Source organism: Simochromis diagramma, unplaced genomic scaffold, assembly GCF_900408965.1.
Source record: "Simochromis diagramma unplaced genomic scaffold, fSimDia1.1 OVJJ01000176.1, whole genome shotgun sequence".
Lineage (NCBI taxonomy): Eukaryota > Metazoa > Chordata > Actinopteri > Cichliformes > Cichlidae > Simochromis > Simochromis diagramma.
The window spans coordinates 1,719,614-1,739,117 of NW_024386892.1; the positions used below are offsets into that span (position 1 = coordinate 1,719,614).

The 19,504-nt window shown below is 43.0% G+C and overlaps 1 protein-coding gene across 3 annotated transcripts; it reads left to right on the plus strand.

Annotated features, from left to right (window-relative positions):
* Positions 1-67: 67 nt before the first annotated feature.
* Positions 68-19,211, plus strand: pitx3 (paired-like homeodomain 3). Of its 3 annotated transcripts, none has more exons than XM_040033840.1 (4): positions 68-264; positions 6,130-6,247; positions 10,549-10,754; positions 18,150-19,211. In XM_040033840.1, the coding sequence occupies exons 2-4, from the start codon at positions 6,139-6,141 to the stop codon at positions 18,720-18,722; spliced, it is 888 nt and encodes a 295-aa protein (XP_039889774.1). In that variant the 5' UTR covers positions 68-264; positions 6,130-6,138; the 3' UTR covers positions 18,723-19,211. The 3 variants fall into 3 exon arrangements, with proteins under 3 accessions (XP_039889774.1, XP_039889775.1, XP_039889773.1); XM_040033841.1 differs by lacking the exon at positions 68-264 and adding an exon at positions 1,868-2,738; XM_040033839.1 differs by lacking the exon at positions 68-264 and adding an exon at positions 2,754-3,268.
* Positions 19,212-19,504: the final 293 nt, after the last annotated feature.

Below are 19,504 nucleotides of genomic sequence, written 5' to 3' on the forward strand. Positions count from 1 at the left end.
CCCCGCACCCCCCTCCCGCCTCTTCCCTATACTCTTTGTGGGATCAAGTCTCACTCGTCCACAGCCTTCATGTCTGACAGTACCGAGGATAGAAGAAGAGGAGGAAGACAGAGAGTGACGGCAGACACATTCTTCTGAGGTTTGGACGCACCCGGGGAAGTTTTTGTCCATGTCACCAGCAGACCTGACGCCAGGACAGCCATCAGCCTGCAGCAGAGCTCTTTGCCCTTTCCACGGATTAATTTAACTAGCCTGGGATTCCATGTAAGTGAAACTGCCCAACTTTCCCCGCTCCCCTTCTGTAATTTTCTCTTTTTATTTTTCAGCTTTTCTTGGTGTGTTTGAAATCCAAGTAGATTTTTTTTCCTGTGCGTTAAAGTTCGCAAGACGACCAAAGTAAAAATTGAGAGGCTTCGTTAACGTTCTTCTGTGGGACGATTTGCACTTTTCCAAAATTCACACGTTGTTTGTTCTTGGACAGAGTCAGAAGAATAAACCGTGAATAGCGCTTGGAACGCAAATAAAAGCCCATCTGCGTTCCTCACGAGCAGATCACTGTGCTGATGAAAAGCGACCGTTTGATGCTTCAGTTAAATCACGGTGAATGTTAACTTTATACAGGCCAACCTCACATAGACAACACGGCCGGCGTGACGTGCTTAGAGTAAATCCGACAATTCGCACTTGGTACAAGAGAGCGGTGCTGTTTGCTGCAGCGCTTCTCCGTGGGTACGTGTTCGAGGCCTGTTTTTCTTTTGCCTCTATTTTTGTAATAACCAGAAAGATGATCATCTCGAAACGTGTTCAAACGATGGCGTGACAATATTTGAAAACGTGAAAAATATTTGTGAATGTGAGGAAAACTGATGGGAGGCTGCAGAGGCCCGAGGAAACCCCACGAACCCGCGGACAGAAACACTGAACTGCGCGGACATACACGCGCGCGGATACTCACAAGCTTCACTCTGTATAAACACACTGAAGGGAATCTTCAAGGAAACAGCAACAACAACAACAATAATAATGCTATTATTATTGTTGTTGTTATTATTATTATTATTATTATTATTATTATTATTGTTGTTATTATTATTATTATTATTCCACAAAATAATTTTGTTTCATTCCTTCAAAATAACCAAAAAGTGAAAGAGCGTGAAACTGTCACTACAGAATAAACAGATCAAAATGTTCGATCACTATAAGCTCAGAAGCTCGCGCTGCTCATATTATTATTATTATTATTATTATTATTATTATTATTATTATTATTATTATTCCACAAAATAATTTTGTTTCACTCCTTTAAAATAACAAAAAAGGGAAAGAGCGTGAAACTGTCACTGCAGAATAAACAGATCAAAATGTTCGATCACTATAAAATCAGAAGCTCGCGCTGCTCATATTATTATTTTTATTATCATTATTGTTGTTGTTGTTGTTGTTGTTGTTATCATTATAAACATGAAAATCAAAGCGATTGTTTTTTTTTTAAATTTATAAATGACCATCTTAGCGTTGCCCCTGCAGGCCTGTACTTTATAGCCTTTTTTGCATATGTTTTCAGATCCGGACATATGAAAATACTTACTTGAATTTGTTTAATCGAAGTTCACGTTTGGCCTCAGGGCACAATGGAAATATTTTACACCCAGCCGAGGGCCGAGGTGCTCCGCTGAGAGGCCAAGGTTCCAGCACAATGACTTATCAACATGTTTACATTACTTTTGTGATCTGTCGAAGTAATAATAATAATATAATAATAATAATGATAATAATAATAATAATAATAATAATAATAATAATAATAATAATAATAATAGTAATAATAATAATACAGACTTGGAGTTGACTGTCATTTGTGCTCCATCTAATAATAAGAAGCAGATCGCACACTGTGCTCTTCCATCCCTGCAGACTGACTTTCAAACACAACCTTTAGTTATAAATGGACCCAAATTCACGCGCGGGACTTAACCCGGCCGTCTGTGAATAAAATCGCGAGTGTTTAGTATTCCCCTGCAGGTCTGAATTTCTGTTAACTAAAGTTGCTTCGCAGACTGAGCTGAATGGGTGAAATGCATTTTTTATCGGGCCTAATAAATTCTTGATGTGGAAACGCTCTGTACTGATCACTGTCGAGAGCTTCTATTGGCTCGCCCAACCAATTATTCCTCCGTGATTCTGCTGCAGGACTTCATCGGCCTCGCTCCTTCAATCATATGCAAATGGCTGTTATAGGAGGGCAGAAATTAACATCTACAAACATTGGACCGAAATTCCATCTGCCGCCTCTTAGGAGGAGGAGGCCCTTAATAAGTTCTCAGACAGCAAAGTGACACACATCTTAATCAACTCTTAATCCCAGGAATTAATTCTCAACGCGTTTATGAATAATTCCCGGGCTAATGCCTGCTGTCCGTGGAAATGCAAGCACGCCGCCGCGCGCACTGCCAGATGGACCGCCAGAACTGCAGAAATGAGAGGATTCCACTTTTTTTTTTTACAAGTATTTATTGTATTATCGTCAGCAGATATATGCTTTGAGCTCGATGTCACCAGGCTGCTACTCATGCAAAGCGCTTCTGCTCATGCAAACTGTTGATTTGCGTTTACTTCCTAGCAGGACCCCCGCCCGCCTCCTCCAGATTACCCGTGTTTTAGGCTTTGTTTCAAAGCAGAGGTAGAGGTTCGAGTGTGTTCCAGGAAAGAGCCGCGGTCTGTGTTAGAAAGCAGAGGTAAGATCCGTGAAAAAGTCTGCTCAGCTCAGTGGTTCGGTCACGGGAGGCTGTGCGGTCAGTGATTAGTCACACTGTCAGCTGCTGAGGCCCGGCCTGCTCGTTAGCTCGGTGATAGTTTGTTGGACATACTGAGCAGGGAGGGAGGATGAGGGCTTTTGATTTTACAAATATAATCGAGCCCTTCATGAGAAAGTGTGTGTGAGTGCTGGTGGGTGGGGTTGTGGCACGTTGTTTTGGACAAAATGACTGGCTTGCATCACCCGCACTCGCCCTCACTGCCGAGCCAGCCGGCCCCTCGGGCCTCTCAGCACCACATTGACAGCAGGCCCCGCGTCCATCCATCACTGCCACGGCGGATATAGTGCCCCAAACTAGCTCACTGTCATTTCTGGCCAAAATACCGGACCTTGCTGATACTAAACCTGGGCGGCTGTTGCTCTGTCGAGTCCATCGCCGTTTAAGTGGCGTCTGTGGAGGGCTGTTAGCTTTAAAACAGAGAAGTGGCTCAACAACAATCCAGCGCAAAGGTAAACATCCATTGATGGTCTGCTTTTCAAATGAAAGAGCTCATTATCATATAAGCTGATTGCCTGAATTCATATCTTGTTGCAGTTTTTGCTGGCCGTTTGTGATCTGCTGCTTTTGTTTGACTTTTACAGTGAAGCCTATAGATGGGCCTTGAATGTAAAAGTGTGTGTTTGTCGTTGTTAAGTCATCCCGTTAAAGAAAAATTGGAAAATAAAACTGTAACTGATCTTTTTAACCCACCGTCCATGTCAGAGTCATTAATCCAAAGCACTGAGGTCTCGCCCCCCACCCCCGGGATCCAGCAGTAGCTTCCACGCAGTGCTCATTTTCCCGTCTGTTGTGAAATGTTGTCACCATTGTCACGGATGCTCAATAAAAAAGAGACGCAAGCCTTTTTTCTCTGAAGTGTAGCAAATGTTGGTGGTGATCACACGAACGTGCTTTTTAAAGGCTGAGAAACAGAAGTGCAAGAAAACGTTGATTCAGATGTGGCACATGTCGCACACCTTTCATCACAACATGTAGGTTGGCCTCAGCGCAGCATCACACCCGCTGACGCGATGTGAAGACGGAGCAGGAAGAAAATGCAGTTGTATGTTTTTGTGTGTTGTTGTGCCAAACAGCATTTGTTCTGTGAACGTTAGTGGAGGACATTTGCATTTGTCAGGCTGAGTTTGGCGTTGTGTGGTTCTTTCTGGGATTACATTTAGTATTCTTACTTGATTTTGTCTTATTAAGCTGACCTTAGGACTTTATGTCCTCTCTGTAGGAGTCTTTAGGTGTGTTTTGCATGGAGCTACAAATATTTGCATAGACTCTTTAGGGCATTTCTGCCAAGAGAAACGGATTAGAACAATAGAATAAAGACAAAACAAGAAAAACTCCATGTGGTCACTGGTTCTACCTCCCATATTTCAAGAGTAGAGTATAGATGAGTGACAAATTAAAAGAAAACCATTGCTACATGTTGAGCCACCACACACACCCAGATTTCTTCAGTGCTCCTTATTGTAAAGATGAAGCTCTCCTGGGAGCTGGAACTTCATCTTGCTCATTTAGTGTTTGATAGTAGAGCGTAATGTCTGCCACGCTGGTCTAAAATCTCCTGTAGGTGTTTAACTGACTCCAGATGGATCGACTGTAATGACCATAACACGCGATTCAGATCATTTTCATCTGCATCAAACATTAAGTGAGCCATTGCATCATATGGATGGAGGCACGGTCCTCCTGGAAGAGACCAGTCCGGTCAGGATAACCATTTCATTTTGACAAAAAGGTCAGAACAACTTTGAGCCCTTTTCTCAAACTTCTTTTCAGGCCATTGCTTTTAATGAATTCCTACCATAAAACAGGGGATAGTGTTTAATCCACGTTAGCAGTGGGATGGTGGTCTTTGATGCAACACCGCAGTCCGAGCCCTCTGATTTAACTCTAGCAGAATGTCAGGCCTGGCATAGTGGCAAACAGAGGACAGGGAAACACATTCATGATGGAGGGGCTGAGGAGAGGTGGGGGTCACAAATACCCGTTCGCCTGGAAATCTAAATGTGCTGCTTCTAAGTATAAAGCTTGTAACCACAACGTTGACTACACACAGACACTGGCAACATCAAACTGGGAGCAGCCGTATATTCTTTTTAAACCTCTGACATGGATTCGCTGACAGTAGCCTCAAGACCTGCTCTGAATTTTCACTCACTAACCGAACGTGGAAAATGCAAAGTCAATCAAAAAGACGAGTAAACATTGACACCGTGCTGAGTTTAGGGTGGGTCGTTATGCCTTTGATTCCCTTTTCTTTGATTTGATTGAGTCCAGCACTTTGCAGCTGACAGTAACATCGATGAGCCTGCGCTGATCCGCTCGCTTCAGGACAGTTTCTACTGGCTTCATTTTTGAACCAGCATTTTGTGATTAAACCAAATCCGATTTTCACCTCAAAGCCATAAATCATCCCATCGTTTTCTATAACTGCACTTTCAAAATCAGCTGCTTTCAGATTAATAATCAAGTGATCGACACTTTGACCTCACTGTCTTAAGTTTGTCTTGGAAATGTCATAGTGTGTTTTACAGCCAGACCTCTATAGCGCTCCCTGTGTGTCCCAAAATAGAGCCAATTCAAGGCAGGTCTACTTATAGCTGCTTGTGTCAGCCTTCTATACAGGGGATCATAATCATAACCACAACCGAGTGTGAAAGGAAAGCTTGGAGAGAGAAGAGAGCATGTATCGACAAGTACAACAAATACACACAGACCCACATGAAACACTGTGATTCAGAGGGTGATACAAAGACGTCAGGTGATCCTCAGATGCAAAGATGATATGCACATGATGAACCATACTGTGTGTTTGATTTGATGCACTTCAAGTCAGAGTATTTGATAATATTTTTGAATTTTTCACGATTATGAAAACTCAGTCCCTTCCTTTTTACATTAAAGAAAGGAGTTGTGCACAACACATGAGTCTACAGTTGGTAACATCAGTATTTTATCAGCTCTGTATGGATTATGGCAGCTGGACATGAGTCATAAATATAAAACTGGAGAAAACATGGATAAATGTTTGAACGGAGTCACGACTGTTCCTGCAGTAAGACAATATTAAAGAAGGATAATCATCTGAAATCAACACTGCAAACAATAAAGTAACAATATTACAAAATGATGAAAATGTTCTTGGAAATAAAATATTTAAAAACGTAAAATCGTCTTTCTGTTGGTAGAATTGTAGATTTATCAGATGATAATTGTGGTCGCTGACCTTTAGGCCGCTGTTTCTTTCTTTATGCTGACTGCAGGTGGTGAAAAGTGTTCTGACCGTGTCTTTCGCTCCGTGTGTGTCTGTGTGCAGAGCCTGGTTATGGATTTTAACCTTCTGACGGACGGTGATCCCCGCAGCCCGGCGCTGTCGCTCTCAGACTCCGGGACCCCGCAGCATGACCCGGGATGTAAAGGCCTGGACCAGAGCGGTCAGTCTGATCTGTCTGTCTGTCACATGACTGATGCACTGCACAAATGTACGACTAAATGGTTTATTAGTTTACTCTAACAGCGAGATGATATTTCCGTGAAGATGACTGGAAAAGAAACCGGTGGTTTTCTGCTTTTTCTGCGGGCTGTTGTGTCTGCTGACCTCGAGTGTAATGTCATTACAGAAGTGAAGAAAGGCTCGGAGTGTTGCGCTGCGAGTGGAATTACATTCTGAGCCTTTTTCATTTGCGGGTGATTTGTGTCGGCGCAGACTCTCTAGGCCCAAACTCAGGCCGATGATAAGCTCTAATCAAACGTCGCTCAATGCGACTTTGAATATGAAAATGAACCGCCGAACAATCAAACGTAATTCTCGCCGTGGACGCGCACCGGACCGGCGCCGACGATCGCGCGCTCTTTACAAGCGAGAAACCTGGAAAAGCTGCGGCCGTCGCCACATTTCTGTGTTTAATCACCAAAGCGACGAAGAACAGCTTCCCGTGAACTCTTCCGCCAATTTCTACGTGACCGTGAGACGGACGGACACCGAGAGGCGGCGGCTTCAGTTCCGTTCTTACAGAGAAACAAACTGCAGTTTGATGAAGCTGCCACTCATCTTCGCTATAAAAAAATTAACCCACTGAAATTTTTATACGTTTCACAGACTTGCGTGACGTGACTGGTCGTACATAAGAATCATCGTCTCCGCTCTCTAAGGTCTGATCTGAACCCAGACACCCGTCTGCCAGTCCGTATCAGTGCCGTGAGGCTGTGTGTTTATGTGTGTGTAACCCAATCTAATGGCTCCACTCCGCGACGAGATCTGTGGCACTAACAAACTGTCAAACACGCGCTATTCTAAAGAGAAATACGGCGCTCCCTCCGCAGCACCTGCTGTCGCCTTTTGTTCTCCTGCTTCTGTCACATTTCTCATCCAGTTAAAACTGCTTATTATAATAATAATAAATCAAAGAAAGCTTTTAGTTTGAAGGTGAAACTCAGTGTTTAAAGTTCAAAATCTAAATCACACAATTTATGAATTACAAGCCTTTACTCCGCAATCAAAACCCAAAATAACTCTACTTCATAAATAAGGAATACATTGATGCCAGGTCACTCATGGAAATGAGATTTTAATCTCAATGAGATTTTTTTTACCTGGATAAATAAAAGACTAATAAAAATAATTATAATTATAATAACATTAAAGTCTGGTTTAAAGAAATTGTCTTTTGCAATAAAACATGTCATAACTTCCATTTACCACACACACACACACACACACACACACACACACACACACACACACACACACACACACACACACACACACACACACACACGTGAAACACAGGCTATTTTATATATGTGTGTGTGTGTGTTACTTTCAGTTTAATGTTCACGTGATCATGAACAAAACATACAACCTTAAGCTCTGTTATTCTGGAGAATAGGTTGCCACACCTCACCACACCGAGCTGACGCCTATGCTGCAGGCGTAACTGAACGAGTGTGCGGTGCTACTGGACGCTTTCTCTCTGGATAAAAGGCTCCACTCCTGTAAAACCTGACTGGCTTCTGAAAGCTGGGATCTGGACTCATCTACGTTTAGCAGCTCATGTCTTTTTCTTCTTTCTGTGAATGCATCTCGCTCTTTGTTTTTTTCCAGCTGTTGAAAAGTAATTTGGTTAAAAGCTTCTTGAAGTTGTTTTCCGTATTAAAATCTCGGAGAAGCTGACCTGGAATGACTTTGTCATGTCGGCACATTATCAGTCCGATTGCTCCTATTGTCCGTCACTGCATTACTCTAAAAGTCGCTGCCCTTTCGTCCGTATTGTGTTATAGATTCTGGCCTTAAGTGACAGCTTACCCAGTGTCAGTTTACTGCCAGATAGCAGCTTCAGCTCATTCATTTGGTCGGTGGTCCCTTGGAGCCTGCTTTTAAACCCTGCTGATCATTTTGAACTGCTCCCAGAGAGCTAAGCCCTCACCAAACAGAGCCCAACCTGCCCTCGTCACAAAAGCCTGATCCACAGGATTAACTGGCCAACTAATTTCACTTCTTTCTGTGAGGTCCTCAAATTGCAGGAGTCAGATCTGTCAGAGAGGAGGCCTGGCAGACATAACATGCGGTCCCTTAAACACTGCACTGGGGGCGAAATGCAATCACTCTGCTCTCCTGCACATCTCTGACCATAATGCACTGTTTGCAGGCATTCCCTGCAGGCAACACGATGTTACGTTCTGGGACAGAGCGATACCATCTGATGATTCTCTCACATTATTATCCAGTCAGTTTCAGCTGGTCTGGATAGTGCCGGAGCCATCCAGCATGAAAGGTGTCAGAAAAATGTTTCCAGTGTCTCTAGCTCTCTCCGAAGCCAGCAAAATTCCCATTTTGGGAAATCACTGTCCTACGGCATTCGGATGATTTCCCAGAAAAGAACCTGAGCGTTCAGTTTTTCTGGTGTCTATAATCAAACAAATAGGACATGTTTATAAAATAATAAAGTACATTTCCTGTGGTTTTTCACTCTCAACCTTTTCTTAATGATTATTAATGGATGCTGGAGGTGCATCACAAATACACAAGTTCAAATGCAGAGATGGTCATGGAAGTGATGCATGGTTGCTGTGCGACAACCCAGCAGCAACCCTGAAACAGCAGCTGTACTGCTGAAGCTTTAGGATGCAGGAAACCCAAAACTCAGGCATAAACCGAACTGGGAGCAGTAAGAACAGAAGCACACACAGCACAGCCTGGGTGTAAGGACACGACAAGGAACAAAGGAAAGGTAAGGGCGGAGAGAAAACACCTGGGGGACACAATCCACTAATGAGCCAAGAAATCCAAAGCCCAGTGTGACACACACGGAACCAGGGACTATCAAAATAAAACAGGAAACGTACGAGCTCGACATGGACAAAAAGGTAAACAAACAGACTTCTGGAGACGGATACACGTGAACACACTAAATACAAGAGAAGTGACACAGGAGCAAAGGAACCCCGAGAGCAACAGACGCTTAACCAAACACAAAGTAAGACGTGGAAGTACGATAACAGAAGCACAGGCAGGGATGGCCTCTGTAATCACAACGTGGAACGGACTCTGAATGTCAGAAATACAAGTCCGAACAGGGCCGGGCCGTGGCACTCCTTATGTTCACGCACACTTCCAGAGAAACACTTTATTTTTATGATCCGGGGCATTTATACAACAGGAAGAGCAGTTTGTAAATATCACAAAAAAGAAAACAACAACAAATAAAAACATTAACACTGCTTCTGTCAACTATTTAACACACAATATGACTATAGCAAATATCACTGATGTTAAAGTCTGTTTCTGTGTTACTCGGACGTTAGCTTGCGTGTTAGTTTTGTGACATCACTTAAAGTGAAAGCACTTCAGATTTATCTACATAAAACCACTTTGTTTCATAATTTATACAAATTTAAAATTTGCACGTTAATTTGCAAATGTTAACTTTACTGCATAACAAAACTGGATCTGTTTGTACTGGTATAATGGTTAAATGGGTCCAGTCAGATGGGTGCCTGAAGCCTGACTCCTCCTGTAGCCTCTCACTCAGTGTTTGAGTGTTAGAGAGTACTTAGACATGGATGTAGGAGGGACATGACTGTATGTATGACTGGATGACCTTTACTTGAAAGGTACCATGTGACCACCATTTACCAGTTATAAATGAGATGACTGTGGGTATAAAATGAAAAACATTTGTTAACTTCCTGAGTACGAGTCAGAAAAGCATAGATGCTGAAAGAACTGAGAAACCAGCAAACACTCTTGTTTTCATGTATTTTACTTAAAAGTTACACAGTCAATAAATGTTTTATACATATTTACAAACTTCTGTTATTTGAGAAAGGAGTTCCTCCTTGTAGGTGTGGTGCTGTTTACAGTGATGTACAGCAGGTGTAGTTGGTGTTAAATGACTTCTTATGGATTTGTTGATTAATGCTGATCAGTTTTATTGGCCTTTATTACTTACAGCGAACATATGACAGAAATCTGAGTCACTGTGTCCACAGCTGCTTTCATGTGGTCTTGAGTAGAATACAGTTATGACTGTGAGCCCATTTGCATCGTCAGCCACGGCAACATGCAATTATATGCATGTTTCTTCCTTTTTAAAAAACGGGTATGTTTAATTCTAATCATTACTGTACAGTCATGTATGAACCTTCACGACCAGCCGTTTGATAGTCTATAGAGTCGTTGCTGTCACTTCCTCCTTGTGTCTCATGCAATGTGTTATACCCTGTGTGTCTGTAGACACAGAGAAATCCCAGCAGAACCAGCTGGACGAGTCCAGCGCCGAGGATGGCTCTCTGAAGAAGAAGCAGCGGCGGCAGAGAACACACTTCACTAGCCAGCAGCTGCAGGAACTGGAGGCCACCTTTCAGAGGAACCGCTACCCTGACATGAGCACCAGAGAGGAGATTGCAGTATGGACCAACCTCACCGAGGCTCGGGTCAGGGTGGGTACACGAGTGCTGTCATGGTGGGGAGAGGGAAGCCCTGACTGTATTTTGTTCCAGTATAGGTGACATGTTTAGTAAAAAGGCTACAAGGCTGCACAACATGTTTGCAAGCATTTCCCTGCATTAACGTTTGGTGGCCTTTGACTGTGTCCCCCAAGTGTGCAAACTTATTAACTGTGACCGCTGCAAACCACAGCTTTAGTGCCATGGTCAAGCTTGGCAGAGTTAAACCTGCTACTTCTAAGTGTGCGTTCACAGTGACTGCAGCACTGCGTGAAAAATCATGATCTCCTTAATTTGAATGGCGTCAGCCTGCACAGGAGAAGGCAGAGTGCAGAGCTCAGGCAAATAAGATGCAGACGTCTCCTCACAACATGTTGTTGTCCAGCAAGTCTATGAGCCAGTCCCACAGATGACTCTGTGATGGGCTACTGTTCATAAACAATAGTGACAAATGGACTCTGACATATTACTCTGCTTTTACTTCAGGGTGGAATTATTCTTATTCTAATTTCATCAAGTGAAACGAGCCTTTTTAGCTTTGTTGGCTCTTCAGAGTTTGAACCAACTTTCTTCTGATTGGCTGCAGGTGGGAAGGTTTGTGTGCACACAGCACGAGCTGAAAGGACCACATCAGAAATATCTCCCTCACTTTGTGCACCTCCAAAAATTCAAAGGCAGAAAAGTGTCTTTGCAATCTGGGGGGTTTAATCCTGTCGGATCTTCATCTGCTCAGGAAAACACTTTACCGATTGTAATCTTTAAAATTTATGTTCATCTGTAAAGCTGGGGCAGAATTCATGATTTTAGCATAACTCAAGAACGGGATACGTCAGTCTTCTGTGTGCACCGTGCTATTCAATGTTGAAATATGTCATTAACAAATCTGCCCCCATGGATGTGACTCCATGTAATTAGCTAGGTAAAACATTTTGTTCCCTTCACCAAAGCGTGAGTTTGGACAATAAACCTAAATGTTAGGACGTGGCCACACCCACTGGTTTGGTCATTGTAGCTATATGAAGCAGGAGGACACACATTGTGATGGATGACAATACAATCGCTGGCCTGCCTGACAAGTAATGGATCAAATTAATGTTGGCTGTAGGAAAGGTCACATAGCACGCACGCTCGGCTGATATTTGGAAAGGACAATAGAGCGCACATCGTGTCGTTCCTAACGTCCATCGGTGGAATTTAAAAACTCTCGATGCGGACCGTTGAAGCAGATTCCTCCATGTTCCAAATATTTCATCTGTCAGTGTGATTCGTGTGATTTGTCAGGGAGCTATTGTTAAACATCAAAGCTGGCTGTGCTGTGCCAGTTTTTACTTAAAGTGACTCTAAAGCGAGGCCATGACAGTCATGTTTCCAACTAAAACATGTATTTCAGGATGTTGTGCGTGTGGGAACAATCACCGTGGATCCGAAACAAAGTGGTTTTGTGGCACAACCTGCCCCCGGTGTGCGGTAACCATCCAGTGTAGTTGTTGGATCTGGTTTTGTGTGCAAAGTTCATGGTAGCAATCACAGTTAGTTTAAATATGTCTGTGAAGGTCCTCAGTCATCACAGTCTAAGGAGCCCGGGAAGAAAAAAAGAGTCTGGACTTGTTTGAGTTACTCATAGTGCAGCTTACAGAGCGCTAAAACATTTCATCTGTAACTGTTCACACAAAACAAAAGTTTGATTTTGTTGCCTTTCAAAGTAAGTTTTTGAACTTCTATGTGCTTCATTCTTGTGCAATGAGGCTCTCCTCTCTGCAGGATGAGGAAAATGGTTGACTCTTTAAAAATGTGCGGTCACATGACCCACTTCCTCTATGGTTTCGTAGAAACAAGGCGTGGCACAGATCACCCCACTGTTGATAAGACGGATTCTTGGGTAAAGAGCGAACTGATCATAAAGAACTTCTACGTGATGCATTATTGGTTTTCATTTCATTTTGGATCAGCGTGATCTACACTGACTGTATGTTGAACTGAACGCTGACATCAGCAGATTAGCAGACTCATATTTTTGGATTTGAAATGTGAAATACACCCCATTAAATACACTCCGCATCAGGGCGTGGCCGGCCTTACACTTTCATGTTCTTGTCATGGCTTTGTGTCAGACTCAAATTAAAAATTATCATCAAATGTTCAGAGACTCGGACAAATCCAAGGTTGGTTTCAGTGCAGGAGATTTAAATTGACTGTCGGTTGCATATTCAGCGGCCGGTAAGTGAGACTTTAGTCGGGGCGTGCGGTAAATCAGTGCTGATAATGATGCTGGATGAGAAACGTTTGTACAACTCAGTGAATGTTGGTGGATGGCAGCACATTTTGTAAAGACATCCAAAGTATTAGATGTAATGATGATGTAAAGTGCTACATGCCAGTACTCGCCTTAAATCTATTGCAAACGTTGTTGATTCCTGGTCTAAGGAGAGTTAAAACCTAACAGATAAATGAAACTTTTAACCTGCTTGTGCTGCTTAATAGAGTCGAGGTCTCAGAGGTCAGCACGTTTGGTCTCTTACTCTAAAGATGAGACTAAATTGAATAAACAGCTCCCAACAGTCAGGAGTGCTCTGGGTTTGCTAAACCTGTAAACTAAAGCTGGCAGTTGTTGAGTGGGTTGCTGTGAAACCTGATTATTGTTTGGTAGGTTTGGCTTTCTGACAGCTCGGGTCAGTCAGGTGACGCACTAAAGACGGGCCCAGTCTCTGCACTGGTAGATGTGTCAACAGACGAAACTGGGTCAGAGTTTCCGTGGTGACTATTTTTCAGGCACAGACAAAAAGTAACAAAGTGGAGTACGGTAACCAGTTCATCACATCAAATGTGTCTCACTGTGGTTTCAGAGGGATCGTTGGATTTGTGTAGTTATTTCAGCAAAAGACGCATACAAGTGAAAAACCTCTCTCAGAAACCTTCAAACAGCATTGCAGACGACTCTCACAAGCTTGTGTCCTGACACTTCTCTGTTACTGTAGGATCGGGTGATGCACAGCATGCACCAACACAGAGGTTCAGGAGGATTAAAGCAGCAGAAAACGTGAATATGACAGACATGTGGTTCTGAACAGATCACCAGGAAGTAAATTTGAAGTTTTTCACAGACATGTAGTCACAAAGCACTGTGCATCACAAATGAAAACGACAGGAGTAATGACAATAAACTCATAGGAAATACAGTTAATAAGATGATAAAAAAAAACCAAGGAAAAATACAGAAAAAATAATTTCAAACAAAACAGAATAAAGAAATAAAAATGTTTGTAAGTGACTTTGTTCAGCTGACTCTATGGACTCAGTCTTTGTGCTGAAGAGCTCCGTCACCCCGAGCTTCAAGGGTAGACCGCCCGCAGGGGCGAGACGGGAATTAAAATATATATTTATATATATGTAAAAATGACTTCTAAAATCTGCAGGAAGCCAGTGTAAAGAGGATAAAATAAGAGTACTGAAGCACATTACTGATCTGGCAGTGGTATTTACTATAGCCACTTCTCTGATCAGGTGTGACAGAGAAGTGGCTGAGTGGAGCGTCACAGTAATCTGTGCACGATATCAGAAATATATGCACAATTTTCTCCGGTTCAGCCGAGGAAACTCGAGCTCACAGTTTAGTGTTGCTTAATGAAAGAAACAGGGATGTGAAATAGCGTTTACTTGTCAATCAGAGTGAATCAGATATTACACCAAGTATTTATATGGATGGTGGAGTGTGTCAAACACCATTGTTCTGCAAAGTTTGTCCAGAAATGTAGCTACAGACGAACTCCTCTCATTTCGAAAAACCCTCGATTTGAATTTTCCACTAAAGATTTAATCCGATATATATCCTCCAAATATAGGGCCATAAAAGCACCAATGTGACGCTTGCCCTTCCCTGACATTTCTTTCATTGAGATTTCACAATTCAAATAAGTGAATTATGAGTTTTAATAAGCCTTTCCTAATATGACTGTTTGACAGTACACTTACTGTCTGTGATCATCACGTATTTCAGAGACTGTGGGTTCGTGCGCACACAATATTACTGAGTATTTGACAGGGGTTAAGAGACAGTTTCTAACTTTCTTGGTCCTTCGCTTTTGTCTTTGTTATTGAAATAAAATTATGAGCGAAACTGTTAGACGTCAACTTTCAGACAAATTACGTCTTCCTGTCTGTGGCATTTCATGCGGTGTGTTTCTCTACAGTTTAACCTTTTCTACCCTCAACATTACCTGTTGGCTCTGTCATTGCAAATGAACTTTCATGTAACTTCCACAAAACAATAAAAAACAAAAAGAATAAAAGTTTTTTAATTAGAGCTGGTCTTAATTTTATATAGCAGCTAAAATAAGTATTAAAATGTTACCAGTTTTCTAAGTAAATATATCTGTAAATGTGATACAACAACACATCCATCTCCATATCAGCCTCTGTCAGCCAGTCCAAACTGACGGCCTATAAAAGGTGTCACACAAGGAACATCTCATGATCTCAAGACCTCTGCAGCCTCACTGCTGCAAAACATACTGATGGCGTTGGTTAAAGAAGAAAGTACTGAAGGTGCCAGCGAGCACTGTTGGGGCCATAATCACCATAACCACGTTTATAATGACACAAATTACCAGATATTTATGAAACTATTCTTTTTAGTGAGATAGAGCATTCATGCTGTTCTTTAAACCAAAATATGTTATGGAAATATGAGCATGCTGTGCAGCACTGAGAAAGCTTACATGCTGGAGTTGTAACAATGTTTGAAAAATCTCAAAATAAAATATATATGAACTTATATTTGTATGATTATACAAACTACGATTCTGAGCCCAGTGCAGAATTGTCAAGTGTAGTGTTCCCATAGTGTTCACATAGTGTTCCCACAGTGTTTCCATAGTGTTCCCACAGTGTTCCCATAGTGTTCCCATAGTGTTCCCACAGTGTTCCCACAGTGTTCCCACAGTGTTCCCACAGTGTTCCCATAGTGTTCCCATAGTGTTCCCACAGTGTTCCCACAGTGTTCCCACAGTGTTCCCACAGTGTTCCCACAGTGTTCCCACAGTGTTAACATAGTGTTCCCACAGTGTTCCCACAGTGTTCCCACAGTGTTCCCATAGTGTTCCCATAGTGTTCCCACAGTGTTCCCACAGTGTTCCCATAGTGTTCCCACAGTGTTCCCATAGTGTTCCCATAGTGTTCCCACAGTGTTCCCACAGTGTTCCCATAGTGTTCCCATAGTGTTCCCACAGTGTTCCCACAGTGTTCCCACAGTGTTCCCATAGTGTTCCCACAGTGTTCCCATAGTGTTCCCATAGTGTTCCCACAGTGTTTCCACAGTGTTCCCATAGTGTTCCCATAGTGTTCCCATAGTTTTCCCACAGTGTTCCCACAGTGTTCCCATAGTGTTCACATAGTGTTCCCACAGTGTTTCCATAGTGTTCCCACAGTGTTCCCATAGTGTTCCCATAGTGTTCCCATAGTGTTCCCACAGTGTTTCCACAGTGTTCACATAGTGTTCCCACAGTGTTCCCCTAGTCTCCCATAGTGTTCCCACAGTGTTCCCACAGTTTTCAACACCGTGTTCACACATTGTTCCACCTTGTTCAACAGTGTTCCCTACAGTGTTAACATAGTGTTCCCACAGTGTTCCCATAGTGTTCCCACAGTGTTAACATAGTGTTCCCATAGTGTTCCCATAGTGTTCACATAGTGTTCCCACAGTGTTTCCATAGTGTTCCCACAGTTTTCCATAGTTTCCTCATAGTGTTCCTATAGTGTTTCCCACAGTGTTTCCCCGTGTTTTCCCATCGATTCCCATAGTTTTCCCCCAGTGTTCCCCACATTGCTTCACACAGTTGTTTCCGCAGTGTGTTCCCACAGTGTTTCCACAGGTTCCCACCAGTGTTCCCACAGTGTTCACATAGTGTTCCCACAGTGTTCCCATAGTGTTCCCACAGTGTTCCCACAGTGTCCCATCGTGTTCCCTACAGTTGTTTCCACGTGTTCCCATAGTGTTCCCATAGCGTTCCCACAGTGTTTCAAGTGTTCCCATTAGTGTTCCCATAGTTTTCCCACAGTGTTCCCACCGTGTTCCCACCGTGTTCCCATCGTGTTCACATAGTGTTCAATATGTCCCCAGTGTTCCCACAGTTGTCTCCCACAGTGTTCCCATAGTGTTCCCATTAGTGTTCCCACAGTGATTCCCACAGTGTTCACATAGTGTTTCCCACAGTGTTCCCATAGTATTCCCATAGTGTTCCCACAGTGTTCCCACAGTGTTCACACAGTGTTCACACAGTGTTTCCACAGTGTTCACACAGTGTTCCCACAGTGTTAACATAGTGTTCCCACAGTGTTCCCATAGTGTTCCCACAGTGTTAACGTAGTGTTCCCATAGTGTTCCCATAGTGTTCACATAGTGTTCCCACAGTGTTTCACACTAGTGTTTCCCACAGTGTTCCCATAGTGTTCCCATAGTGTTCCCACAGTGTTTCCACAGTGTTCCCATAGTATTCCCATAGTGTTCCCACAGTGTTCACACAGTGTTCACACAGTTTCAAATGTCCACAGTGTTCCCACAGTGTCCCACAGTGTTCACATAGTTTTCCCACAGTGTTCCCATATGTTCCCACCATTTGTTAACATAGTGTTCCCACTAGTGTTCCCACAGTGTAAACATAGTGTTCCCCACAGTGTTCCACAGTGTTCCCATAGTGTTCCATAGTGTTCCCACAGTGTTTCCCACAGTGTTAACATAGTGTTCCCACAGTGTTAACATAGTGTTCCCACAGTGTTAACATAGTGTTCCCACAGTGTTCCCACAGTGTTCCCATAGTGTTCCCCACAGTGTTCCCACAGTGTTAACATAGTGTTCCCACAGTGTTCCCTTCCAAACTGGCAGATGTACAAACATCCAGAATGACCACACACTGATATCTATGAGTTAGGAGATGCTGAGCATTGTGTATTGTCCTAATTATGATGAGTTATGTGTACCTGTGTTTAATGGAATTGTCTGGGTTTATTAATGACGACAGAATAAAACAGTGTTTTGGGGTTACAGTACATATATGTATATGTATGTTTTTATAGATGTTCCAAAAATGTAACAAATACAGACAAAATGTAAGGTTTTCTTCTGAAAAGAAGGCAGCTGTAACGATTCACTGTCTGAGCTTGTGTGTCTGATGGTTTCTGTGCAAACTGACTGTGGAGCTGCAGCTTTCACGAGTAACTGAAGGATTTAAACCAGGAAAGTGAAGCCAAAAAAGAGAATTCAGAACATGTCCAGCTGTGTTTGTGAAAAAAGAACGTTTTGGATGCCAAAACAATGTTCTTATGCCTCACACTGACCTGTTCATACACACACTGTATGAACTGTAACATATAACTAGCTATTTTTGTGCGTCCTAGGTATGGTTCAAGAACCGGCGTGCCAAGTGGAGAAAGCGCGAGAGGAACCAGCAGGCAGAGTTATGCAAAAATGGCTTCGGTGCCCAATTCAATGGACTCATGCAGCCCTACGATGACATGTACACGGGTTATTCCTACAACAACTGGGCCACCAAGAGCCTAGCAGCAAGCAGCCCACTCTCTGCCAAGAGCTTCCCATTCTTTAACTCAATGAATGTAAGCCCCCTGTCGTCCCAGCCCATGTTCTCCCCACCAAGCACCATCCCCTCCATGAACATGGCCTCTAGCATGGTGCCCACAGCAGTAGCTGGAGTTCCTGCTACGAGCCTCAACAACCTGGGCAATCTCAACAACCTCAACAGTCCCTCAGCACTCAACTCGGTAGCAGTGACCGCAGCCACCTGCCCCTACGCCACCACAGCCAGTCCCTACATGTACAGAGACACCTGTAACTCCAGTCTGGCCAGCCTGCGGCTCAAGGCCAAGCAGCACACCAATTTCGCCTATCCAGCAGTGCAGAACCCCGTGTCCAACTTGAGCCCCTGTCAATATGCTGTGGACCGGCCAGTATGAACTAGAAACTCTGACTTAGTCAACCAGCTGTAAACTCACTGCTACCCCACTTCACATCTCCTTAGTTCCATCTGTAACGTGGCCGATGCACAGCAGACTGCCAGCTTGTGTGTTCATGGTACACAATAAGAGTTATCTCCACAACTGACACAACAAATAGACGTGTTCAGATGGACCACTGCGCTTTGTCGCTGAACTGACCAACTGCTTCAAATGATTTTTAAATATTATTGTTCCTTTTCATTTTTGCCTTCTTTTGAACTGCATGATTAGAATAAATGTAGAAACCAAGGCTAAAGAAAACAAAGATGCTGCAACTGGACTGCTGCTGGCCCACAAAACCCTTTGAGCTGCAGTCTTCGCTGCAAAGACAACTGGAAGATGTATATAGTTGAATTTTTCTGTTTGTTTTGTATGTGAAAAATACATCAAATGTAGTACGGATGACAGGAGCATGTTCTACAAATACAAAGGCCTAGTTTGATGTTCTATGAGCACATTCTTTAAGAACTTTATTGTGAATTCCTCGACCGTTGAAGGATCATAGGTCAAAGGTCGGCTTGGAGAGGTGACAGGTTAGTCCTGAAATACGAGCACAACCTCGAATTTAAACAAACAAACACACACACATGCACCAGAATGAGCAAGAAGTTTCAAGTAAATATAAAAAGCCATTGAGTATATAGATTTGTGTGGTGTTATACAAAGAAAGTCCATGACTGTAAACATGTATGTAAGAGTGCAGTTGTTATAACAAAAAACCAAACAAAAAACAAGCGAGC